A 27,482-nucleotide genomic window follows, 5' to 3' on the forward strand; every position below is an offset into this window, starting at 1 on the left:
TTAACAGCCTTCTGTGACCCTATGAAAATACACATGGACTGAGAAGATACCGAAGTACTAGAACATTTTGTAAACATTTTGCTTTGTGAAGTATAAGGAGAATGAAGTCTTACCTGAGAGCCTCTTGTTAATACATGTAGGAACTGAATGCCAAAAAGTCTTGCCATTTCACTTGTTCTGTCAATCAAATCCAGTTTTTCTAACAACAGGAGATTCCCACGAACCCGGCTAACATAATGATCAACCATTTTCCATCTGTGAGAGTGAACATGTCATTATAAACAATCAGAAGAGTTCTGCTCTTTCTACTAAGACAAATGTATTTTTATGGTAACTTGCAACAAACCAGCAAATAAATTTTTTGTCTAGGACCTTTTCAGACATCTCTTTTAAAAGTGTGGCATATATAAATGTATGTATTCTAAAGGTATACACAGAATGTGTTACAGCAAGCTACAGTTAAGGCATCTTGCAATGACACACTATATCCTGTTTTCCTCACAGCCCCAAAGGATTACCCAAACAGACGCAACTACCTCCTCCTCTCTTCACAAGTTTTTGAACTGAGTGGACCTTTGTGGAAACATCCTTCTATATTAAGAATGCCCATCACAGCTTAACATAAGTTCATAATTTTGGTATAAACCACGTTTCCACTTAGTTATAATATAAAACTTTTACAGAAATTTTATGTATGTCACGAACAACATGCAGATCAGTACTCAGTTTCACGAATTGTTCATATCCCACAATACCAAACTGCTTCAAGAAGACAAGATGAATATGATAAATGTCATATGAAGGTATTTTTAAGTAGCTACAGATACTGCCTTAACATCTTGTGTGCTGTTTTGTAATACTTTTAAGCCTAGCTTATTTGACATGCACTTGAAGTGAAACAGAAGCCTGGTAGTTCATTAAAAGCCCTTCTGATGAATAGTATATACAAAATAAAATAAAGACATTACAGAAGTTGAATTGATTATTTCTTCCTATGGTGACTTTACCTAACCCCTATATCCAATGTTAAGAATCTGGCCTTAAAAACAGCAAACAAAATGGATTAATAGATCATTACCTGTAGACATCTGCCTTATTGTCAAACCAATCAGACAGAACTCGGAACGTAAATAAAGGAAAACGATGATGAAGAACATGAAAGCCCACATTTTCAAAAGTGTAATTTGTTAGATTCACCTAGAAAAACACAGCAGACATGTCAAGATGCATGATGGCTTTCATAATCAAAAAATCTCTACTTTTCAAAAACTGCAAGAACTAAATCTATTAACTTTTTATTAGCATTTTATTTAAAAAGTTAGTATTTATTCTCAGGACTCTCTAACTATTTACAAGTCAGGAAAAAGCATCCCTTATCAATTAGAAGAAAAGAATATGTAGAATTAAGTAGTTCACAAAGATCAGGTCTGAATTTTGGTCAGAATAAGATTTGTAAAGACAGGTCTACTTGAGTATTAAATGGAAAGCTATAAATGAAACAAAAAAAAAGAAGAAGAAAAAAAAGAGTAAAACTGACAACTTAAAATATGTTCAAGTACTTAATGTAGTAAAAAGCATCATACTAGACAATTTCCTAAAACAAATAAGTTGCTCTCAAAACCCACAAATCAGTGAAAAGGGGTATCATTAAGAAACATTACTGAAAAATAAGGGCTTCAGTACTTTACAGTTTAGAGATACACAAAACCCATTCTCACAAACTGGCAAACTAGTTTATTGTAAAAGGTGTACAAAGAAAAAAATCTAGAAGCTACACAGGTTACATGAAACAAAGTCAGCAATACTTTCACTGTGACAAAAAACACTTTCAACAAAGTCTGCAATAATTAAAAAACTCAGTAAGCCAAAACATTAGCCTTTTAAAAAATTTACCTCATGTCTCATCATTCTCCAAATATTCAAGACAATTCGCCCAATAATATTTATTTCACTCATTGTATCTGCTCCATACTCATCCAGCTCGGTGGCAAATCTGTTCTCTTTATTTTCATCTAAAGACATTAAAGGAGACTATAGTTAGACAAGTTATAAGACAGTCAAGACCAGATCAAGCCATCCATCTTCCAAATTCATGCTCTCTAGAAAAATAAGAATTAATAAAGATTACTGCTGAATCCACAAAATTATTTATTTACCAATCATCCACACAATCTCTAAATAAAACTCTCCCAGGTTTGTCTGCCCTTGCACCTTGCAGAGAACTCTTACTTTGGTTTCACTGAAATAGTGTCCAAGGCAATATATTCTCCACAGTGAATATACTGGTTGTGCAACACTGAATGGTACTTGAGAGTCAGCTGCACATGCAGTAGTGCATAACATGAAGACAGTATTTTTGGTATACATTTCTTTAAACTATCCTTTTTTCAGCCATTTTAAGTCTCCAGTTTTGGTGTACTTTCCAGAGGTTACGCAGATGTTTTTTAAAATGTACCACACAGACTAAAATCCATTATGAAAATACACTGATTCTCAGTCTTATTTCTTATTAGTTTAATTGGAGAGAAATCACTTCAAGGTAATCTCCTCTCAATTCTAAATCCATACCCATTTTTAACTGCTGGTTGTTTTGTATTCTGCCACCACTCATTTATCAGGTACAGCACAGCCTGTACAGCACCCTGCTAATAAAAACCAGAACATTTTGGACAGAGTGCACTGCTTTGCAATAATGATCAGAACTGAACAATTAGATCCTCAGACAGCCATGAAGCACATTCACCCTTGATGACAGAAGCAAAAATTGCTTGAAATACTGCAGAGCTGCCATGAAACAACATAATGCAAACTAATTTTGTATGCTGATCTTCAAATGTGTGCCAGAACAATTAAAACATGGTTAAGAAAACCTATTTGTCATTTACTGACCTTATCAGTAAATCACATAGGCTTGACAAAATTGAGCAGAACCTTTTGTACATTTAATCAAAATACATACTATCTTTTTAACCTCATTGTTTCAGATTTTTAAGGAGGAAAACCAGCAATTTCTCTTTCCATGTTTGGATGGAAAAAATGCCCAACCGAGTAGCAACATTTTTTCTTCTACTTTTCTTCATTTCCACATGCTGGATTTCCTGTGAAAATGAAGAACTTGTATTTCTTTCCCCTCCATATTTTTTTTTTTATTGGAAGCAGAACCTATTGGTTAGTTCTTTTTTTCTATGTCATCCCAGATCTCCTTTGACTTGTTTGGGAGATTTCCTATATTAAATTTGTTTCATGTTCTGCTGGTAAAAAACAGGCAGCAAACTATACTGTGATCACAAGAGTGACCCATGACCTGATGAACTCTGCCTGTGATGAGCACAGCTATATTACAAAAACCTGCACTACTTTACATCTGGTGTGGGAATATATCACCAGAAACATGTAAGCCTCTTTGGGAACTGTGCTGGTAAGAAGTAGAACAGGACATTCCTCCTATCTTTCAAGTGCATGAGAAATGAAAAGAAGTCTCATCTCAGCCTCTCTTACCTAGTCCCTAACTTTGAGCTGTGATGCAAAGGAGGAAACAGGAGCCCATGGTGAGCACACAAAAAATGCCACCACACAGAGTCACAGCATGCACTTCTCTTGTGATGTGCCCTATGACTTATGAATGTAAATGGCAGAGGCAGCACCAGACTCAGCCAATAAAGCAACACCAGACAGAAGCCTAGCATTCCTTTTGTTAAGTTGAAATCACATAAAGGAAAGGAAAAGTCCCTTCCATCTTTATTTCAATAGGAAGAAAGAGAAGCATAGTTCTTGAAGAAGCACTTCCTCTTCTGAAAATACAGCATGTGAAGAAGAGAGGGAAATGTGAAGCATAGGGGTTGGAAAAGCAAGAGGAAGACAGATGAAGTCAAAACCATGGACAAGGAGGCCACAAAGCACAACACAACACAACAACTTCCACGTATATGGTCCTGTGTGCAAGCCCACATTTATGGCATGGCATTTCACAGAAGACCTCATCAGTGTAAACATTTTCTTATCTTTCTGCTGCAATTCTGTAAAAAAAAAAAAATCTCATATCTTAAAATAATACCAGCTCTTAGGAACATTTTTAAGTGTTATGTATTCCACTTCTGAGTGAGCATCTACCAGCTAGGACAGGAACACTGGCACTACAAACACCAGTGCTGTGCAGATCATGCCTGTGCTCCACATGCCCACTTGAACTTCATGTCCAAAATGTTAAGGCCTACAATTCTCATTTCCTCCACTGGAACTGAAACCCTGTTGTGTGGGACTTCATAGTTGTAGGGAAGGAAACATGACTGTGAAATCATGTAGATTCAGTACTACCATTAGGAACCACACAGTTCCCTTTCTCCTTTGAGGACCCATTCATGTGTATCCTGAAATCAGTAACTTGAGGGAGAGGTCATGTCAGGAAGATGAGTACTATTAACAATTTTGCTGCTCTAATTGTTTGATTCTGCATCAACTACAGTGCAGACAGAGCTGCCCTGCAAGACAAGAACTGTGACTCAGCCTTTGAGAACAGCAGAGGCATGTCCTAGTCTGAAGAGATTGTTCAGCCATACTTCTACAGTAGAGTAGTAAATCTTTGATCTTTGGAGGTTTTAAGAAACCTATGATTTACAACACTTACTGTTCCTCTTATCATAGACACTGCAAATCTTCAGATGTAATGGGTCAAAAACATTCTGAACATCCTTCAGTACCTCTGAAGACTGTAGCCAGAGGCATTATTTTGCAACTAGTGTAGCATCTCAATTTGAGCCATCAAGGAAATTGAATAACAAGGTTCATGCAATCCATTATTATTCCTGAAGAATAAATTTGAGAGCTTTGTGCTGAAGAAAGAAACTTATGAGCATTGATGACCTATTCATATTTCAACTAACATGTATAAATAATATATAATAAAGCACTAAAAAATTCCCCAGGGTTCAATTGCCCACAATTTTCAGCTGAAGATATACACTTTTTTCTTGTGTTTTCTTGTCTCTGGGAGGACTCTATAACTCAGTTCTTTTCCAAACACGCCACAAGTACAGAAAGCAACAAGAATGTACAAATATTCAAACCTCAAGGAAGGAGTGTGTGAACATGGTGCTCCTAAAACATCATATTCTCCTGGCCAGGCACAAAGGACAGATGATTCATGGGACAGGTATGCTCAAAGATTCAAGTAGCTCTGTCACATACTCAAAGGCAGATGCTACAAGATGGGGGAAGCAGTAACTGCTATTCTTCCTACAACTCTTCCAGTTTCTAACCATCTGCAGCTTCCTGGGCCAGACATAGATCCCAATGGATTTTTCTTGCAAGAATTTACAACCTTTTAAAGCAATGTACACTTTAAGCATTTGTACTCTTGTGACAAGGAACTCAAGAGTTCAGCAATGCTGCAATTAAAAATCAGCTTCTATTCTGTAGCTGCCACTTGCTAGCTTCACTTGATTTTTGGTTTTTGCATTGGAGAATACAATGAAAACCCAATCTCTATTTCCCTTTACATTTGTCATTATTTCATAGGCTTTTACCTTTCCTCCACTATTTTGTCTCATCTGGAATCCTGAATTACTAAATTACTAGACATTGGGATTATCCTCATCTTTACCAGTTCCCCTATATCCACTTTGATGGGAGGGGAGGTTATGAGGAGGTTACAACCTCAGTATTTAAGGTACAAGCACACTACAGATTTCTACATATTTTTCATTTACATTCATATTCATTGCTTTATATCTTCCTTCTTCCATAATTCCTAACATTCGCTTTTGCAACCATTACAAAGTAACAGGCTCAAGTTTTTAACAGAACAATAAGTAATGGACTCCTTATTTCACAGCTATTTAATTTCTGTACAGATGTTTGGCAGGAGCCCTAACAAAACCAGCTTTTTCAACTGCTTTGATTTTTAAAACCTCTCTCATCTACATCACCTTGATGACTGCAAAGAGCTACAACAAATTTTTGAGATGTTTTTTTCATTTAAAAAATCATCCTGACTCTTTTCAGGTGCAACAGGACATTTATCTAGCTGTTCACTAATTCCATTCTTCAGAGTGATGGCTTCTATTTACTGGCTAAGTACAGACACTAGGCTTATCATTCTCATCCAAGTTTTCTTGCCAGTCTAAATAGACTTTTTTTCCAAATGTCGAAGGGACCCATCATGCACTTGGGCCAAGTAAAATTTGCCTAAAGTACAAGAATAGTCATTGAAAGTGAAGATTTTATTACAAAGCTGCTGTCCAGGACAATTTCTGCTCAGGAGCAGATTTATGTTCTTGCATTCCAGCCAGAGAAACCACAAATGATGATTATGATAGGTACTCTTAAATGACTGGAGCCAAGGAAAGCAAAAGAAGGTTTGGTGGCAGAAGCACCTCCAAGAACTGAAAACTTAACACAGAACTAGAGAATGTAAATCCAGGTTCATGAATATGGGACACACACAAAAGTAGAATATGCCAGGAATTTGAAAATTCAGAAAACACCAGAATCTCATTGGTATTTCTAACTTTTTGGGGTGTGCGTGTGTGTGTGTGATATTATACTATTAACAACACAGGAGCAAGAACAAAAAAAAAAGTCTATTAGAAGAAATACTTCACATTTATTTTTTAAATTTTTAACTTGCTTCTACTGGAACTGAACTGAAGCCCTAAACAAGTTAACTTACCTGGCACACGAGAAATCATCTGGCATAAATCAACATTCAGCGCCGCAGCCCTCTGTAAGAGATAACCCCAGGAATGCATCTGGACTTCATAGCCTAGCAAAATGTCTGGGTCGTATCTAGAGAGGTAGGGGGAAAAGAAAAAATGAGCTTCATATAATTTACAAAAATATTTTCCATTAACAATGTATAAGCAGGATTGCATTCAAATTATGCCGAGTTTAAAAAAGATGCATTCACGATCAGATTTTATGAAAGCAGCATATGGACTAGGAGACAATATTTAAGCAGGCAATCTCTTGGGATTTTTACTAATGTTCAATGGCAAAATATTTAGAAATAATATTTTCACTGGAGTTTTTTTTTTTTTTTACACACTTCTGTTATTTCAGTCTTTACAAATAAAGAACAAAACTGAGGTCTCATCAGGTTTTATTGATGGCATCAGGATGCATCAACTATAAACTGAAATTTAGCTACTGGCCTGAGACAGATGTGCAGTGAAATACAGCCATACTTATGGAACAGAATTTGCCAGTAGGTTAACTGGAATGTTTATAGATAATAATGTGTCATGCATACTGCAGTGTAACTTTGAGTAGTCAGAGGGAACTTTGGGTCCTAAATGATGACCCTTTATTGGGAGTTACAATTTGTAGTTGAGTAAGAGCTGTTTAAACTGAAACATAGAGAAAAACAACTGTATTTACCAGTTCTCTTTAAATACCTCTTTATTTCAGATAACTTTCTTTCAAAATGACACACAAGAAAACTCATTTTATGCTATATCTCTTTGAAGCTCGAAAAGTGGACTGGCTCAAGTATGACAAAAAGAAAAGTCAGAATTTACTTATGACACAATCACCTCCAATCAGACTCAGAGTAGAGCTCACTAGACAGAAGGAGAAACAATGTGGTTTTAAAGACAAAGCACAGGTAGGAGTTAGCTCAGAGGAGCCAGCATCACCTAAATTTGAGTAGACCAGAAATCGTGGTCTGGTGACTTGCTCAATAGCCTAAGAATGATTTTGTTGGGCTGGGCAGAAAGAGACTGGAAAAAGTAACATGAGATAGCTGTCATTTTTATAGCAAAAAAAGAAAGAAAGCTTCAGGATGAATAGCTACTTCTTGGTTAAACTAAATCTTTAGCATATCTTCCAACCTCGATGATTCTGTGCTTCTTTCAATGCAGCTAAAGGGTTTTGAAGTCCAGCAGGCAGCATTCAATACAACTGAATGACATCAGGGCAGCTGTCAGGAGGTAGAGGATGGATGATAGGCTGAGGATCCTGTACCATACTCTATGCCCAGCACTACAACAGGATGCAGGCTTGTAGACCTTATTTTATGGAGGGAGTAGACAGGGGCCTTGATTATGAACAGGAACTCTGTGCTCCTTGCATTCATAAACATGTAAAAAATTACAAACATTTCCTGACTGTTAAATACAGAACACCCTTTCCCTGAATACTACATTAGTTGGATCATAGACACTACAAGTGAAGCTTCAGACTTTATTAGGAAAGTGTTTCTCTTGCTTATGTGTCCTAGCCAAAGACAATGACAACTCACTTTGAAGATACTAATTACTCTGAGAATACCTCCAAAAAAGTGTTTTTTCACATTTCTGCCATGGACATTAAGGTTCTGTGAAAAACAGTTGAACGGTGTTACTCAGCATGGCTCTCTCTTTATTACAATGGACTTTTGCACCTGCTAGAAGTTGCAAAAATCCCCTTTATCACCTACATCTGCTTGTAGAGGGAGTGGTTTTGGTACAATTTTTGCAGGGGATTCTAAAGTAAGTTTTTGATTTCTAGCATTCTACAGAAAGTAAAAGAACTAGCACTTTGAATTTGGGGGATATTTTGCTATCTGCTGTTCATGTCAAAATAATAACTATTAGGTTTTGGAGGTGGAAATGATCATCAGGAGTGGAAGCAGTAACTTTACTCAATATGGAAACCTATTCTACCAATGGTACAACTCCAAAGCTACTTGGAACAATTTATGGACAAATGACTTAAGCTAGCCTGTAGTTCATTCCAACAGTGAAATCAGTGTCAAAAAGAGTTATGACTGCTTGCTGCTCTGCACAACATACAATGATTATGAAATGATGCTCCAAAATTATTAATAGCCCCATTTCAGCTTTGAAATAAAAAGGAATTATGCCAGGTTTTATTACAGGCATAGAATAAACATTAAAATGAAAATATTTTCAAATTAATTCTTGAAACTAAACTGTCCTGGTCTGAGCATTTTGCAAACCAGTAGTAATTAATTAAAATGAGGGAAGTAGTCATTCATTATCATATTTGAAAACTGGCGTCACACAATTCAAAATGGAAAATACTTGTAGATTTTACACACGACCCTTGTAATGCCTTCATTATGCAGATAAGTTCCATGATAGAAGCAAATATGAATCAGAAACTTGTGAAGAATTGCTTAAGAGGTATGCAGAACAATATTTGTTAGGCCAGAAATTTGCTTTCTCTTATAAGCCTGTTCTGAACAGAAACAAGAACTGCTTGGAAGCAGCAAATTAGTGAAGTTTGTCCTTCACCAGCTGAAGTTTTTAACTCAGTGTTACTTGTCTAGGCCATTAGGAATCACCTGTAACTGCACATTACTGAGTTACAGGCTATCACTTTACAGCACATTACTTTGCTTTTCCATCCCAACTAGACACCACCCATGTATTAAGGGGAGTGTCTAATTTCAGCTCAATTTGGCATCTCAAGTTTTCTGAACTGGTCTCTATTGTCATTGAACAAAAAGGCCTCTTTGGGTGAACCATTTTTTGTATTTTAGCCATCTCTTGCAGACCAAGATTCTGTTCTGTTTAACTTTCCTGGTGATAAGGATAGCTAGTTAGAGACTGAGAATGAAGTACAGATGTTTAAGTTTCAGTCAGATGACTTATACAAAGCTATCTAAATGGAAAATCAAGGTGGAGTAGCTAGTAAATTGTGAGATCAAATTTTACTGTAAATTCCCATATTTAAAACTTGGATCCTGCTAAAAGCATGAAAACAAATAAACTAACTACTGGCAACCGAGTTGTTCAGATACTGCAGTGAGTTATACATGCATTTAATTTAAATGTGTATCTGAATGCACTCACAAGCGTATATCGGAAGGAAAAAACAAAGTAACATTAAACTGATGAACTCCTTTCTACTAAGTAATATTCAGAACCCTGAACTCCTGAACTACATAGGCATAAGATCCACCTTATGCAACAGGTTTAAGAGACCTATCAAATTTCTTGTACCTAGGAAGAGACAGTGTTTCTTGCTTCTATATTCCTTTCTGATGAACTATGTCTCCAATATATGCAGCAGAAATGCCCTCTCCTGCAGCCTAATCCTGTGTACCAGCAGTATCAGCAAACAGAGTGACACTTGCCCAAATCTCCTGTGGTATTCTATTGGCTATTAGAGGAGATGTCTGGAGCTAAAAGACTACATTATTCCACATAGGGAAATGAACAGGCAAACCCAAAGTTTAGCTGATGTGAGCTCAGCTGAAGTGTGACTCTCTCTCACTTTCTCCTTTTCATGTGGTGCCCCAGACAACAGGCTGTGAGATAAGAGGGTAAGTTTTATATGTTTCATCTGCCTGTCTCACAATTTTAACAGTATTCTATGAAACTGGTCCTCATCATCAGCTCAAGCTATTTTATTAGAAGAAATTGTAATGATACCAGTTGTTACACCTGCAAGAAACTAGTAAATTGCAATAATGATATTTGAAAGTTGCTGGCTAGGAGTAACACGACAGGAGTAAGAGGTGCACTTGCCAACATATGTTCTTTTGTTAAAAGGATGGGCCCTGATACTGCTTTGCATGCTGTTGCCAGACTTTTGCAAAGATGAAAAGCAGCATTTAGCTGGCAGGATTGAAACACAACAGTATTAGCATTCAACTCATACATGTTACAGAGAGAAGAATGCTTTCCAGCTAAGTCGTATATGCTGCTATGACATCTCTTCCTCTTTCTCATTTGAAGATTTAGTAAATGAACACTAAAGCTCCCAGTTACACCTTCCCTTCTATTGTGTCTGCTTTTCCTAACTGCTATTTTGCTTCCAGCTATGATTAAGAGAGAAAGTAGGAGAAACCATGCCAGACCTATGATACAGAAAAAAGCAGTAACTGTGCATAGCAACAGAATACTTGGTGACTCAAGTGAAATCTCTGAAAACATTTTTCCAGTTTGCCTTAGACAACAAAAATCCATGAAGTTGATACAGGACATTAAATACAGATTTCTACATGAAAATGTCACTGATGAAGATGATACTGGTCTGAAAAAGAAGGTTAGATTAGCACATTTCTATTTCAAGAAGAAAACGTTGCTAGAGCATTTACAGAAGAAATAAAATGCACTGTATCCAAACAAACAAAAAAAATTCATTAGCATTATATATTACAAGAAAAACATGATAAAAAATATTTTAGTATTAAGCATTAACAGTTGATTAATACACAAATGTTATCCCCAAAATGTTTTGTAAAATCTTACATAATACTCTGTTTGCATAATTTTATCAAAACTACTTCAATGGAGACAAGGAGTTGTGGGCATCTGATAAGTTTCAAGTAACAAGGAATTTACTACTCTTTTTTTCAAGCCCGTCCTGCTTTCACATCCTATGTGTGTCTGAGATGGGGACTGTGCATTCCCACATGAATTCCCCAAATTTTGCTCCTCTCACACCTGCAGGACCAGCTCTTTTCTGCTATCTGCTAGCCTCTGCACTTGAAGAGAAAGGGAACAATTTGCCATAAAAGTAAAGGAGAGGCCCAGACATTTAATTTCTCTTTCATGGGAATCCACTGCTCCATCAGGCTTGCACATCTCTAGTTTTCCTATGTTGTAAATCCCAGTGCAAACATTCTTCTAGCATTTCCTTCCACCTTCTCCTCCTCAGTCAGCTTTCCTGTGCCAGCGAAGTATGTAAATGTGTTTACTTTTTTTCCTGCCTTTTGGTTCAGAGAGATGATTCTCTTACTTCCTCAAGCAGAAAGATTCTTCCATTTTTTCTCCCATGTGAGTGCAGTTGACAGCTTATGGTCAGAGGTTCTATTCAAGAAAGCACTTCGGGCAGTACAATAGAATGCTTTAGGACAGCAATACATATCCAGGCTCCATTTCAAGAAAAAAAAATCCCCTCTGACAGTTCCAGAGAGCCTACAGCTTGGATCTTTCTGCTTCTAGGACATTCCCAGTGGCTGCACAGGATTAGAAGGATATTATCTCTCAGCTGCTTTATGCCAGTTTTGAGCTGAAGCCCTTTTGGTTTTTGTTTTACAGCCAGAGGACAGCTTACCAAAGAAGGGAAATTTGGACCTATGCAGGAGCAGCTCCCTCTCAAAGTGTAAGACAGTTGTCAGGGTACCAAAAACAATCTAATGATGCTTTTCTTTTTCACAGGATCTGTGCTGTTTGTCTTTCCCTCCCCCCTCCAAACTCATGTTTGTGGCTCTTCCTGTCTGTTTCCTGACTCTCAACCCTCAACCTCAGTATTCCAACACCTTTTAATGTAAAAGTTGTCTCTGCATAGACTTTGGAATTTGGTACTCTCACACTTGTAAGTACTTCTCTTTCACAGGTTAGTCAGTCTCAGTAATCTCCTGGAAACAGAGGTGCTTATTCTCCTCAGTATTTGGACAAATCTGTGAATTTTCCGTATAGATGAAATCACAGATCACAGAACAATTTAACCTGGCATTTACTTCACAGATGCCAAGGTATTAACTGTACTGTGGCCATTCAGATCTAGCATAGCATAACAACCTCAGAGTGAAGGTATTAACTGAATCCAAGTTCAGTTCATCAATTACAGAGAACTTTCATCTTCAGTGAACATAGAAAAACTTTAGCTCTGCTACAAAAAGTTTGGTAAACACTCTTCAGTGATAAAAACCTAGTCAAAGACACTGATGAGCTATGAGTATTGCAGAAGTTACAAGTTTCCCAGGATAACCTTTCATTCATCTGCATGCTGGAAACAGTGACCAAGAATTCTCTACTGGGTTCTTCCACAGTTTACATGTATTGACAAGAAGTTACAGAATCAACCACTACTTATTTTCAGTAGCCAGGATGGATAGAAAACAAAAGGTCTAAATAAAGTAGACGGCTGGAACTTGAAACAAGTATGTCTGTTCCACAATTTCACATATATGGAATAAGAGGAAGAATTAGGCCAGCTACTAAGAGATGACTAGAAATAGGAACAAGAATTTTTAAACTGGACTGTGCAAGATAATTCTGCCTGAAACTGAGATCCTTTCTGTTCAGTGCTCCAACAAGTTGATAAAGTATGTTCACGATATTGACAATCACGAGTGAATAGACAGTCTGTCATTCATTATGCCAGGAATCTGGAATTTCAGTCTTCCATCCTTCCCTCCAACTGCCCAAGAAGCCAAGAACATGAACCAAAAGCAGGCTGCAGTCATGCTGGGCATGTTGGTCAGTCACAAGAGCCTACTATTGTCCAGCCTGAAGAATGTATCAGAATATAAGATATTGAAACAATTCTCAGCTTGAAAATTAAGGTGATTTTGAGTGTTGCTCCATGAAGTGCAAGGACTAACATTTCTTAAATATGCCTGATAGCTTTCTTTCTCTAATCTATCAGACCTACTACTAAGTGCATCTACCAGAACACTCAAAGTACCTAGCTTGTACTAGAAAAAAAGTGACACTAAAAAGATCAACAGAAGATTGTTTAAAGAATAATTACTAATTTTCATTAAAGCTGCTTGCTTGTTAATTTCTCATTGAGGAAGTTTTTGCAGTCCACTACTTCTTAATTACATAATTTTACCATACTGCCTCCTTTGGTTAAAGCTACTCTGGGCCTAGACACTTGTTCTGTGCTTAAGAAATACAAAACATTTACTTCAACAGAATTTTCCCTTTTTGTGCCCAGGCTACAGAAAATGAAGTGTGGAAAAGAGCAGCAAATTGTTGATGTGGTCCAAGTTTAAAAATCCATCTTTTTGAATTCACCAGACTCTAAAAAGAGTCTCAGTCTGAGTGCTGAGGTGTTATTCTGGAGTTGGGAGGGAAGTAGACTAGGATGATGACAGTAGTTCTGTCTCTCCATTAATAGGTCAAACCTTTTATCTTCCAGGAATACAAGTCAACTAACTCAATCTTTGTGAATGAAGTTGCTGCATGAAAAAGATATGCTAGCACACACTAGAGAAGATCTCATAAGCAGAGATTTCTCAGTCAGCAACCTGGTACATTTCATCTTGAAGTACACCAAAGTTGCATGATTTTTTTCTTCCTGTAATGCCTTCAGTATGTACAGATATAGAAGACTTCTGTTCTTCAATGATAAACATGTATTTTAACTTCTCTCTACCATATTCTTTCTGTCCTGTCACTTTTTAAACTTCCACACAACTGGTGGAGAATTCTTCATTTATTGGCAGTTTCTCATTCTGAGTAATTTTGCTAAGTTTGATGGAGCACTAGATTTCCAAGAAAGAGAAAAATAGTATTACATTCCTTACCTGAATTTTGTCTTCTCTGAACAGGGATCTGCTGCTCTGTCAGGACCCACCCTGTGCTGGTTGCATTCAGCAACTCTTTTTGTATTCTGGCTTCATGGGGTTGGTCAAAGTCTTTCTCATCAGAGGTTTTCTGGTTGGAGAGAGAAAGAATTGCAAATGTACTCTGCCTAGTTTGTTTTTTTTTCTTGTGCCTCTACTCCAGCAGGGTGACTCAGAGTTTAAATCTGTTTATTTTCCTTGAAATTTTACAGCTTTGCACCTGTCAGTAGGGTCTGGAGAGCCATCTGTGGTTCCACCTACACACCAGGCGAGAGGGCTCCCAAACAGGCTTCTCAGCCTTGGCGGAGATGGGGAAAACCAGCAGTTTCCCAAGTTTGATGGAGCAGGGGAATTCCATTCAGAGAAGACAAAATTAACGATGGAAACTGATTTTTCAACGAACCCTTATTTTAAACTGCAGCAGTTTTAGTACAATGTAGATTTTCTTGTGTCTTTCCTCAGAGTTCCTAGAACACTTCCTGTCTGAGGGGTTTTCTATAGCTCTCAGCACTCCTAATATCTTCTGTTCTGAGAGTTTCAGAGAGAGATGTGTAATGAATTCTGGGGTTAACAGGAAAGTTGTCTGTTAAAAAAGATTACTTTTATGGCTGATAAGTTTCAAGACTGTAACTCAGCTGCTTAAGAGGATCTGAACGTTCTTGCTGTCGAGAAAAGGAAAAGCAAAAAGCATTTTTATTTGAAACACCACCATGCTTGTCCACTCTAGAAATAAGCCTTTGAGGGAAACAACAACAAAAGAAATCAGTATTTGAAAGACTGGCAAGGGTTGAAGGAACTAAATCTGCTGTTCCAAGCCTGAAAAATAAAAGCAGAACGTACAGATATGCTACCTTTTTACAATATTCACTACTTCCTGGAAAAGAGTTCTTTCATCAGTAGCGTAACTGACTTCTAGTCCTGTAATTCCAGATCTTGTAAGCAAGGGGGCTTGGTCTCTGCTCCCTAGAAAATAAAAAGTAAAAAAACCTGTTACAATTCAGAAGGAATTTCATTACTTCAGTCAACAATACTGCTTTAGAATAAAAAACACAACCGAGAAGTACAGAACACAACTTATTTTTATCTTTAATAATTAGCACAATTAATTCCATGGACTTATTTTGTTCCTCTTGCGTAGAGTAATTTTTTCTTTTCACTTTGTAGAATTCAGCTATAGTGGTAATCTTGCACAGATTCTCATATATAAACGAACTTGATTCAAGAGAAATGTCACTATTTTACATGTACAAGAGTCCAGCTATTAGAAAATTACTTTTAATAAGAAATATTAAATGACTACATGACAGCTCACACACTGTTTTTATGCAAAATATAATTTTAATTGCTATCTAAGAGTAGTGCTTTGCAAGATGCCTTACAGAATGAAAATGCTTTATAACAGTACAGTTCTTTTTTTCAGCACACTGGTAAGTTACTGATAGAAATGGAAGAACATGAGCAACTGCTCACTTAGTGTACATTAAGAATGTCCACATTGATAATGTCTGAGTAATATCTAAATTTGTATGCAAGCAGGAACTCAGTATTTGCCATCCATATTAAAAAAACCCTTTTTAAATGAATAATGTCCAACACATACTCTGTTTTCTCTATTCAACAGATAGTATGATCTCTGTTATGATGACATTGTAGGTTTTAGGAACTGGAGTTTTTAGAAGGCATTCTACTTCAACACATTCTTAAGATCTTAAGAATTATGAAAAGTGTGCTTTCAGAAATAAACGCTAAAATGAGTACTGTGACTTACAAAGCAGTAATAACACAAAAGGGAGAAAAAAAAAAATGTATCTCAATGTCAAGTCACTCCACAGGGAACTCAAAAACTTCTAACCAAGAAAGCACTGACAGCACACACCAATTAAAGCAACAAATGTCACAATAACATGTAAACACATCATTTTATTTCACTAACAAAACCAGATCAGAACATCTGTTTTTTCAAAATATCACTGGACCTTTTACAGAAAGCTTTTTCTTGATAAATTATCAGTGGCACACACCTAGGGAGCCATAGTGGCTATACTGTGGAAAAATCTCACTTAGTAAGATAATGGAAATAAATTTTTTAAAGATAGTAACAAGCATATAATACCAGAATAAAATTCACTTAGAATAATAAGAACTTAGCTTAACATGACATAATATCTACAGTACTTTGAAAAATAAACTGGTAAAAGAAGAAGCTGTTGCCTTATTGCTAAATTTATTTTTGGTAGGTTTTTGTCCACGCTTAAAATTTTAGACAGTATTTTGTGGTTTGATACACACTCACAATGCCAAAGAAACCCTGAAAGAAAGAGGACTACTTTGGGGATATTTTTGGTTTGAATTTTTTTTGGGTTGGTTTTTTTTTTTTTTTTACTAGCCTAAACCAGTGGTACTCAACCTTTAACAGCTGGAGAGCCACTTCTTAATAAAATGGAGTTGTAGAGCACCATAAAAATCAAGTATCAACGGTGTGATTTTTTTTTCCCATCATGACACTTCAATGTGTGATGATGCTGCCTTAATGCCACCACACACTGATACATCACGACATGACACATTAGCATCCTCTCTCCCAGCAGCATTCTGTCTTCAATCCCTTCAGGCTGCTAGGAAGGAGTGGGGTGCAGGGGTGGAAGGGGCAAAAGGGCAAGTTTTCCCCCATTCTGCCCCACAGCTGCTGGGTGGGAGGTGATCTCTACTCTTACCTGTGGGGGGATCCCAGCAGCTCCTTTTCTTTCCCCCTATGGGAGGGGGAACTTCAGCGACTCCCACACTGCTGGTCCATTTGCTCAGTGCTCCCCGCGCTGCCTGATAGAGTGGAGCGCCGATCAGATGCCTACATTGCGAGAGCCGCCTGTAGGGCCATGAAGAGCCACATCCGGCTCTAGAGCCACAGGTTGAGTATCACTGGTCTAAACAAAGCCAAAAAGGTACAATAGAATAAGGGCCCCTGTTTAGATCCTAAAAGGATCAGATAAAACCACAAAAATAACCCTTAAGTAAAATATAAAACATACTGTCTTGCTTTTAACATTTTCTACTTGTAGCTATCCAGCAACTTGAGTAGGAAACTAAAGGCAGGTTTTCCTCTTTACACTTTTAGAACACTGCAGGAGCTTGTCCACAAGAACGCAAACGTGGATATTTTGCACACGCAAATGTTTTTTGTGGTTTACAGCCCATGCAATAGTTCTTTGGAAGATATAAGCAGGAAAACTCCATATTTAATACCACCATTCAACAAGACAAAATTAAATGAGATACAAAGTAATATAGATACTCTATTATATTTTGCTTGCTACTGTTTGATTACTACAAAATAGCATTTTTGTAAAACATATTAAGAAAAAAAGAAATAAGAACCTTGGCTTGAGAGTGTCCTGTCTCTATCAATCACTATAGCCCCAGTGATTTCTTTTTTATCGGTATTTGGCAGTGCTGAGTCTGATGAGATGCAATAGAATAAAGCACAGATCGGATCAAACTCTGGATCTGGTTCCAAATCTCGTCTTGTTCGAGCATGTAACTCCATACTGATGAGGGTAAGGTGTTGGACCTAGCAACAAATAAAGACAGCATGTTAGTTTGTTCTGCAGATTTCTAAAAAAAAAAAATGTTAAGAGAAGACTATCCAAATGAGGACAGCGCAGACATTTATATGGTGGTATTACATTGTAACTACAAAGTTCCACTTGAAACAGAAGTGATTAAACATTCGTCTTTGGAGCTCACTTTTTTGCAAATAGCACCATCTTAGGAAAAACTAAGACTAATCATTAAACAGTTTTATACTCAGTTACAAAAATTCAGTATGTGTTTCTGAGTATTGTATTCTTCTATCAAAAGCAGAAAATAAGATGATCAGGTGATGTTCAACTTCAACCATTGTTAATTCCCGCAGTGTTTTCAAACAGCTTTGTATATTGAGCTGAATCACATTTCTCAACTGATCAAGAACAAAGAATCACTCTTGGTCTTTTCTTCTCCCTTCCATCCCTCACCCAAGACAAGCATGAAGACTAAGTCTTACAGGAAGGTAGGGAGAGTACCTAACTTTGTCTTCAGTTGCATTAATCATCTTTCACATCATATTGCCAGAGCTTTTTGCAGAATGGTTTACAGTAAGGAAATGTTAATCCCTATATACTGTCCCTACATAAGTTTTGACTGCAGTAAAGACAGTATTACTTAATACTGGTTTCCACATTATGTTGTTGCTCTGTTGTCTTGCATAATAGTGTTCATAATGTGGATTAATGGAGAGGTTGGACACATTATGAGGAAAAAATGAGCAGTATTTCTGTGTATGTACGATGCCCTGGGGACAGCCTGATTTCCTCTAGGTTTGCATGCTAAGTCACTAAAAATATCACTGAGTGAAATTTTAATATCAAAGCTCCATCTCTATTTCCCCCAAGGTTACTGGTTTCTTATGGCTTCTCCTATGTCCTTTACTCAGTGCTATCTCCCTGTCTCCTCTATAAACTGGCCAACAGTTAATTCCAGGTGTGGAGACTGTCTAGGAGCACATATACACAGACTGCTTGCCCTGTGAGCCCGGTCAGCAGCCAAACACAGCAGTATTGTATTTACATTGTTTCCCTTTCTCCAGCACTTTGATTCCTCTCCCCACACCAAACACATGCCTACATTAAATATATAGAGATCTTCTTTGAGATAGGCACCCTTATGTCAAATGTAGTAGAAACTGCCCAACAGGTTCAGAAGGTAAGAAGTACAAAAATACCAGGAGGGCCTTGACTTGCTGTCACATGCCTTATTTCTTAAGGAAACAATCCATGAAAATGATGGTCAACTAGTTTTTCAAGTGATGTTTTACTGCAAAACTTACTATTTCTTCCTTTTTATTTTTTCCTTATTTTTATTTTTAAAGGGAGGCTTACCATCATCACAACCAAAATAGTGTGAAGTCTAGTTCAATACTGTTAGAGGCATTGGACATCAGGAAGCTGAAGCTGGTAGTTCAACTATCCATAAGCTACAGACAGCACAGATTGCCTAATTTTTAAGCCACATAAGGACCCAGGATAAAAAGAATTTTTATTTCTGCCAGTATAAAAGTGGCCTGATAAATTATAATTTTACAAAGTGACATATAACAGTAAAGTTACCTCATGTAAAGACTTTGCTTCCTGCAGGTTTTCCACACTGACTTTAAAACCGTAAGTATTATTTAAAGATGGTCCTTCAATCTGGGAAGTCTCCTTCTTTGGAGCACCGAGGGCAGCAAATTGATTCTTAGGAGGCAGGGAAGAAACAGCAAAGGATAGAGAGAAAACACAGGTTGTTAAACTCATATGTAATATTAAATAATATGCAATATTAAATGCAAATTTATCAATGAAAACAGAAATGCTACACTGCAAATTACTAAAAAGTCCCCAACCTTTTACTATCTTCTCATTTCATTTTTCAACATGCAAAAGATAGTTATATCTTTCTGCCTTCTAGGAATAATTTTAATTCATAGGAAAGCAAGATGCTGCTTGAAATACTTAAAAAAACCTCCCAAACAACCAAAAATGCCCAGAACCCTACCAAAAATACCCCAGTCCCACACATACTGGCTTTCTTGGAAGTCTGAGGATATGGAAACCAGCAATTCTCTATTCTCTCTTGAGCAACAATTTGTCAAAAACCCCTATTTCAGTCATCACTTTTTAAGGCACTGAATTAAAGGCACATTAAGTACCTTCTTGAAATAGGTAAGAGTACACTGAGAAGAAAAAACTACTGGGTCACTCCAGTAATACACCTAGCCTGCCATTTGTTACAACATGGAGAGCAGAAACTTTAAGTAAAACAAGTCCAATCTCTTTCTCCTCTGTTGACACACCATAAACTGCCCTCCTTGTTTTCAGAAAATGCTTAGAACATTGTCTGAAAACTAATATACATAGAGACACATAAATACACACAGGTCTGGGTATATGCATATAAAAAAGGGAAATCACACTAGAACTTAAAAAGGATATTGTATCTCAAAGAGCAAAATATCTTTACATGGTGTCTCTTTAGTGTTTCATTAGTAGTATCTCACTACCCTAAAGCAGCACCCTCAATCTCCAGCTTACACCCACTTCCCCCAAAGTAAACTCATAAATTCCTTCCTAACTTTGATTGTGCTCTGATTCTGTAACAATTGTACCCTACCATTTTAAATGTATTTGCATGATCTTAATAGCAAAAGACAAAAACAACGAAGAAGAAAGAATGGAACTGTGTATATGCCACATGATAAAAATACATCTGTACAGAACATGTTAATTTACCTTCATTTGTGTGGTTAGAAGTACTCTTCGAAGACCATCAGTGTTACTTCCCCTCTTGTGGCTCAGTTTCTGAGCTTTTGGCTCTGTAAACATAAGAGTGAAAGACTATTTAGCATCAATGGTATTGTCTAGGCATTAAACAACGTGCAAGAAACAACAGGCATTCCATTAACATTATAAACAAATAATATGTATATAAGCAAATACAGCTTTATCCTTTGTCAAATCCAAAGCACAGCTACTACAATTTGGTATTTATAGACATTTAGGAACATAAGTAAGTTACAAAGCCTCACATCATTATCATCTTGAACACTGCAATTCTATTCACACTCTATATTGAGATTATTTTTGGAAAAACACAAGCAATATAGTCAACAAGATTAAAAAAATCCCCCTAATAAGCAATTTGACTTCTAAATTAAGCTTCCAAAATAAGACCTCTAAATTAAGCTTTTAACCAGGACTTCAGAATTCAGATGCTAGACACTGTTAGGAAGCAAATGTATGTTCTACTTCTAGACTTTTTCAATAATTCAATAGTTACTTCGACAATAGTGCATGGAATTTTTCCTTTCAAAAGCTACTTTAAATAAATTTTTGTAGAGATACAATTTTTTTTGTACTATGTCAAAAGAAATATATTCAGATTTGTGTGTGTGTGTGTGTGTATTATTAGATCGCTTAATGGATTTACCTGCAGATAAAGGAGTAAACCCAAGAACTTCAGGTATTCCATCTTGTTTTTTTCTGTGCGCAATGGGTGTACTATGTAGACAAATGGATTCAGAATTTCCAGGATCTTCATTAACTGGAAATGGGGATGTGTCAAAGGATGTCCTAATGTCCTCTTGGGTGCGTGGAGAATTTGGTGTGCTTCCAACATCATTTCCTTCCACAGAAGACAAAATTATTTCCTGATTTTTCCACTCTGTCTCTTCTAAACTGGACTGTTTAGGATCTGGAGATGCCACCTGCTGCCAGGGAGGAAGCACTGGAGAATCTGGTGAACTGTAACTGACATAATAATCTTCCTCCTCCTCCTCCTCCTCCTCCTCCTCCTTATTGTGCTCTAGAGCTGAAGTAGTGTGTGTCTTGCTTTCACATTTATTAGAGTCTATGTCATTTTTAGTATTTACCGAAGTTCTTATAGTGCTTATAGACTTATCACAGGTTTCCTTGGTTTGCATTTTTGTATTTTCTGCCACAGAGGCAGGAGAATTCTTTGTAGGCACAATAGGTCTTTCATCTTCCAGGCTAGACAAATTCAAATCTTTAGTGACTTTTATTACTTCTATAGATTTTTCTTCAGACAATACTGCAGAGCTGAAATTCTCATCTGCCTTTGCCAGCTCAGCAGAATGACTCTTAGGCAATTTCTTGAAATGTTCATACTCTTCTTTGGCATGAAGCCATATCTGAACTTGCTGTTGGCTTGGAGCACATTTGCATGGCATTATGACTATTTTTTTGTCTTCACTAGTTTTATGGCTATTACTTTCTCCTTTATTAACAGCAGAGTGACCATAATGAGGAGGAGATCCCGGTCTAGGACTTTCTGTCATTGCTGAAAATGCAGTCTTCCAGAGTCGTAGACCTTCTAATGAGAAATCCCCCTCAAACTCGAGAAGGTCATTTGGAAGTCTGGTTTCCACTGTGAGAAGCCGTCCTCCAATCTCCCTGTGAAGAAAAGAAGTTTGAATTACTGTTTTACTCCAAACTGCACTGCAGGCAGTCCTCCAGATGATAGAAAAACAGAGTACTACTAACTAGTTTTCTCACTATGCAATTCCCATGTGCAGTGTTTTTATTTTACAAACTATGAAGGCACATTCCCACTTACTACAACAATACACAATGAAAAACCCTAAGTATCATGGAAGAAAATGGGTATTTGGACTGAAAGCACAGTAATTTTCAACTTCAAATGGATGTATATCAGATGGGATCTGTCATGTATCTCTCTGTCACATAACAGCATAAAATTGTTTAGAGGAATAAATTAAATTTAATATAATCACAATCACATGTAGAGGGAAATACATTTAACAACAGTACCTTGGCTTTTCTGGAGCATCTGAAGGATTGCTGCAAAACGGTTCCTGATACACTGTTTCTGCGAGATCATGATCCAGCAAAGTTGCCATGATTTCTTCACGACTGGGTGGGGACATGAGAGGCTTTAGAATGTAAGCAGTACGAGGTGTAAAGCTTCCATTCTTTGATTGTGAGGGAGAACTGGTTGATCTTGGTGAACTATCAGGAGTTGGAGTTAATGCTTCATTGTTTCTTGAAACATGTAATTCTAAATCTTCAGAAGCTGCATCTATAAGTTCACCATCAGGTGATGACAATAAGGATGTAAAAGAGGTATTAACTGAATCAAGTGGTTGACATGGTTCAAAAGTGGTTTCTTTTCTAATGTGGCTTTGAATCCAGTCTGAGCAGGTTGGCTGAGAAAGATTAAGAAATCTCTCTTTATTTACTGTATTTCTATTCAATTTGAATTTTTCATTTAAACAGACTTCAGTCTCTTGGGTACACGGGGTATCGATAAAACTAGATCTAGAAGCTGAAGAATGAATGGTTTTCCTCCATTGACTATGGCAGTGGTTCTCACTATTATCTAGTGAGGTCTTCTCAAAAAGTTCAGGGCTCAGGGAACCAGACCGTATCCATTTATTTGTGCTTGAAGAATGTTGCTTTTCTTCCTCAGATTTTTGGTCATTATGACATAGAAAGTCACTTTCTGTTGTTTGTCCAGAACCAAGATCCTGAACTGCATCACTCAAGAATTTCTGGGGCAAATTTTGATCTGCTGGGACAAACTGGCTTGCAGAATAAAAACTGCAAAATCCACTTTGCCCTATAGTATTAATATCAAAGTTGTAATTGTGGTCTGGAGATAAGCTGTCTTCAAGTGAGTAACAGCTTTCAAAACCAGGGTCTGAAAAAAAAATGGGGCTGTCATCAGATACAGAATGATCAATGCGACTAGTTATCGGCTGGCTTGAAGACTCCATTTTTGGAAGCTTTGCTGTTTTTTCTTTAGGTTTTGTGCTCCTGGGAGCACGAGATTTCCTTGATGATGTGACTGACCGTGGCCTTTTGATGGCTTTATTCTGTTCAAGAGGGCACGGTATGCCCTTACTCAGCTGCGGTTTGTCCTGCAATGGCTCCTGTGCAACACTGGCATTCTGAGCTTTCTGCTGTCTCTTCTGGAGCAACTCTTTCAAAACAGCCAGACCAGACTGTCCTTCACCAAATGCTGATGGGGCCACTATGTTCCTGTTTTTATACTGGGAGATAGGTTTTGGTTGCATGGCTGTTTCTGACAGAGGCCTTTGTTTTGTGGTTTCTGGTTTAAAATGTGACATATCCAAAATAAATCCTCTCTGGTTTTGATTGCAATTTAACTGTTTCACTGGACTCTTCAAAGATGTTAAAAAACAGTTTTTAGGCAACTGAAGTGGCCCAGGGTTTTCCTCAGATGGCTTAAGAATAGAAGAACAAGGATCAGAATGCTTGGATGCCTCTGGTAAACAAAAAATCTGCTGTTGATTATTGTCTTTACAATGCAAATAGTTAGCATTATGTAATTGATCCATCTTTGCTGTGTCCAGAGAGCCATGTGTTTCATTTAATTTCCCAGCTGGTGGCAAATATCTGATTTGCAAATTTTTTATCTCTTCTGCTTTTGGAGAAGTCTTATCTTTTGAGGTATGAACATTCTGTGTTATGTGAGTTGAGTGATTAGATGGATCAAATATGTTTGGAACGAGAGCAGACTCTTTCATTCTAAAAACAGCACTCTGAGTTCTGGACCTTTGAGAGCTCATTTTTGGTACCTCCCTTCCAGATGCCACAGGAATAGATGTGAAAGATGAATGAGGGTCTTCCTGTGGAGCAGGCAAACACTGTGCATCTACAGGCTTATCAATTTCCATCAGTGAGTGAAAACAGCCCGATGAATTACCTTGTGCATCAGCCGAAGGGAGCTGTGCTGATGGCAGAAATGCAGCTGAATAGCCAGGAAGAGGACTGTCTTTGAGGTTGTGAAGTGGCTGAGAGCAGACAGAGGTGTAGGAAATCTCATGAGGATCTTGATGTTTCAGCACAAACTTGACTTCTGCAGCAGAGTGACCATTTCCTTTTTCATCTTTAAATACAACACGTTTTCTTGAGGATGCTTTTTCAGCCGTTCTTTGTTTTGTTCTAGGTTTCTTCTTTCCATCATCTGGTGTTTTATCAGCCTGATTAATCTTTTTCTTTTTCTTGGTAGATACAGTGGGGCTAGCAAATTTCTTTTTAGATTTCTTAACCTGAGTTTTTGCTCGACTAGTTTTTCCTACACTAGTATTAACAGTCTTGCTGTTGTAGATACTGGGCCCCCTACTAAATAAAGCTTCTCTGTCCAGGTTGCTCAAAATTTCTTCTGCTTTTGGATCAGTGGGAGACCAGCAGCGAGGTGGAGATGTGTTTACTGGGCTTGTGCTTCTCTCAGAAAGAAAACCTAACTTAGACATGACATCACTATAGTTATAGTCACAGTCTTCAGCTTCAGCACTGTAGGAGGGCGAAGGAGGAGAAAGAATTGTATGAGTCCTTTTTCTGAAAGACAGAGTTCTTTTAATATTTGTACTACCTGTTTTTTGTGGTTTTCCAGCTTTTTTCTTGGTTGACTTATGCTTTGCTTTCCTTTTGTGACTTTTCTTTGGTGTTAGTGGATAAATAGGATATTTGGTTGCAGGAGAGTCAGGAACTTTTGGCCAAAAGTCCTTTAAAGGTGCAAGCTTTTTATATAAATTCATCTTTTCCTCTGTGAGTACTACTCTTTCCTCACTAGAATCTACTTTCCCCAATTTAACAAGCATATTTTTTCTCCCTCTAAATCTATTGATGATAATATATTTAATAATAACAGGTGGCAATTTTTTAGAAAGCTTTCTACGCTTTCGAGACTTCTGAGACCCATCCAAACTTTCAACACTTTCCATTGGTTGAGGTAGATTAATTTTTGAGTTGTGTGCGACAAAGCTCGACTCACTGTCCTCAGTCTCATAATTTACCTTCCGCTTCGTTCGGAGCGTGTATTTATTCCCACACAGTCCAAATGACTGCTCAGTTTCAAGAGATCCATCTGCAAACTGGCAGTCAGTGTAATTAGCAGTACTTGTAGGCATTTTGTTTTCAAAAGCCTCAAGAGGAACTTGAACTAAGTCACTAGGTAAAGCACTATCCTTATCAGGAATGTTACTACAAGCATGACCTTGTGTATAGCAGCCTTCCTTCACTGATGCAACATCATTTACACTTGCAGGCTCCTGACGATTGATAAAACAATGCTTCTTTTTATTCAGCTTCAACCTGGACTGTTTGTTGCCTTGCTGCAATTTATAAGTCACGGGAGCTAACTTCTGGGGTCGACTGAGACAATTAGAAAGAACAACACTAGGAAAGAACATATAATGTGCTGCTTGTTGACTGAGGCTTGGCTTTTCTGCCTTGTGCTCCTGAAATTCTTCATACCTAATTTTAAGCTTATTAAGGCCACCTTCATCAGTGTTATTTTCAAGTGAATGTACCACAGTTCGACTGCCTCCTGAACAAGATACCAATTCACAATTTTCTGTAGCTGTTGCTGGAAAAAAACTATTTGTATTTGCATTGCTGGATTTTTCATTTACTTCAGAGGACATTTTACCTTTGGAGTGGCTCATATCAGAAAAGTTATATAAATTTTTATTCAACATGTTGTCACCAATATGGCGGCCTACATGCATAAAAGAGACATCCTTTTCAGCCTTTCTAATGCTAATATACTTCCTACTAGGTATTGGTCTGTTCACTGATGAAATATCATCTTCATAGTCAAAAATATTATTTCCACATGAAGGAACTGGGAGAGTATCTTTCTTGTTACTCTCTTTGTGAGAGTTTTCTGCATGGGTACTATTGCTGAATGGAGTTGGGTACTTTGCTGAGTAAGTGCTTTCTTTTGTAAGAGAATGGACTGAAAGTTCAGGTCTTGTTTCTGTGTTTGGTTGTGAGAGGTCTTCTACAAAATCTTCATTATTCAAAACATGGTTAGAAAGGGCACTTGTGTGTTTACACTGAAAAGTAATTTTAGCAGAAGATGGGGGTTCTAGTGTAGCAGCATCTTTGTGAAAGATTGAGGTCTTTACAGACATTTTGCTTGTTGCAATGACGGAGGAGTGAGTTCGAGAACTTTCATTATTCAAAGGATTGTCTGAAATGGAAGAAAAGCAATTTTATTCTACTTTTCCTGCAAAAAAATAACCTAAGGCATTAACAATTTTAATACTATTTTCCTGAAAGCCTTCCCATCCAAATAACAAATAAAACTCCTGCAAATCACATTTATAATCATGACAACTATAGACCCTGACTACATGAGCTGCTTTATCAAAATCACATCAGTGTATTTGTCTCAGGCATTTTGTCAATTACTCCTCAATGGCAGACTTGCCAAAGATTTCATGCTGACTTTCTCAAAGAAGGATTCACAACCACTTTCAAATGACTACATAAAACCAGACTGATTTCTAGGAAAGGTTGTACCCTGCTTTGTCCCTAAGAGGTATATTTATACTCACTGGCTCTGAAAAACAAAAAACTTATTTATATTACCTTTCCCATGCAGAAAAGTCATTGCACAGAAAGTTAAAGTAGTATATCTCACAACATGACAAGGGCTTTGTATAAAGTGTGCTGTGTGCTAAACATAGGTAGCTTCCCACGCTTCTATAAAGCAGAGCAATGCAACATTCATTGAGGTGTTCATGCAAGAAGCTTGCACCAGTTAGTTAGATCCTGGATTCATATCCATGTATTAATGTTCCCCCATAATCTGAGACCAGCAGGCACTGTGGTAACTTGTCCTGTGCAGACTCACCACATGATCTCTGATG

General features: G+C 37.3%; 1 protein-coding gene across 1 annotated transcript in view; it reads right to left on the reverse strand.

The window, feature by feature from the left end:
* Positions 1-27,482, reverse strand: part of REV3L (REV3 like, DNA directed polymerase zeta catalytic subunit) — a 111,116-nt gene that overhangs the window by 15,627 nt on the left and 68,007 nt on the right. Inside the window, 10 exon segments of the mRNA XM_079298692.1 lie at positions 114-255; positions 1,079-1,197; positions 1,894-2,012; positions 6,668-6,783; positions 15,100-15,211; positions 17,621-17,813; positions 19,390-19,515; positions 20,551-20,633; positions 21,248-22,230; positions 22,609-26,800. Of these exon segments, the coding sequence (XP_079154818.1) occupies positions 114-255; positions 1,079-1,197; positions 1,894-2,012; positions 6,668-6,783; positions 15,100-15,211; positions 17,621-17,813; positions 19,390-19,515; positions 20,551-20,633; positions 21,248-22,230; positions 22,609-26,800 (6,185 nt within the window).

Source organism: Erithacus rubecula (genome assembly GCF_903797595.1).
Source record: "Erithacus rubecula genome assembly, chromosome: 2".
NCBI classification, from domain to species: domain Eukaryota; kingdom Metazoa; phylum Chordata; class Aves; order Passeriformes; family Muscicapidae; genus Erithacus; species Erithacus rubecula.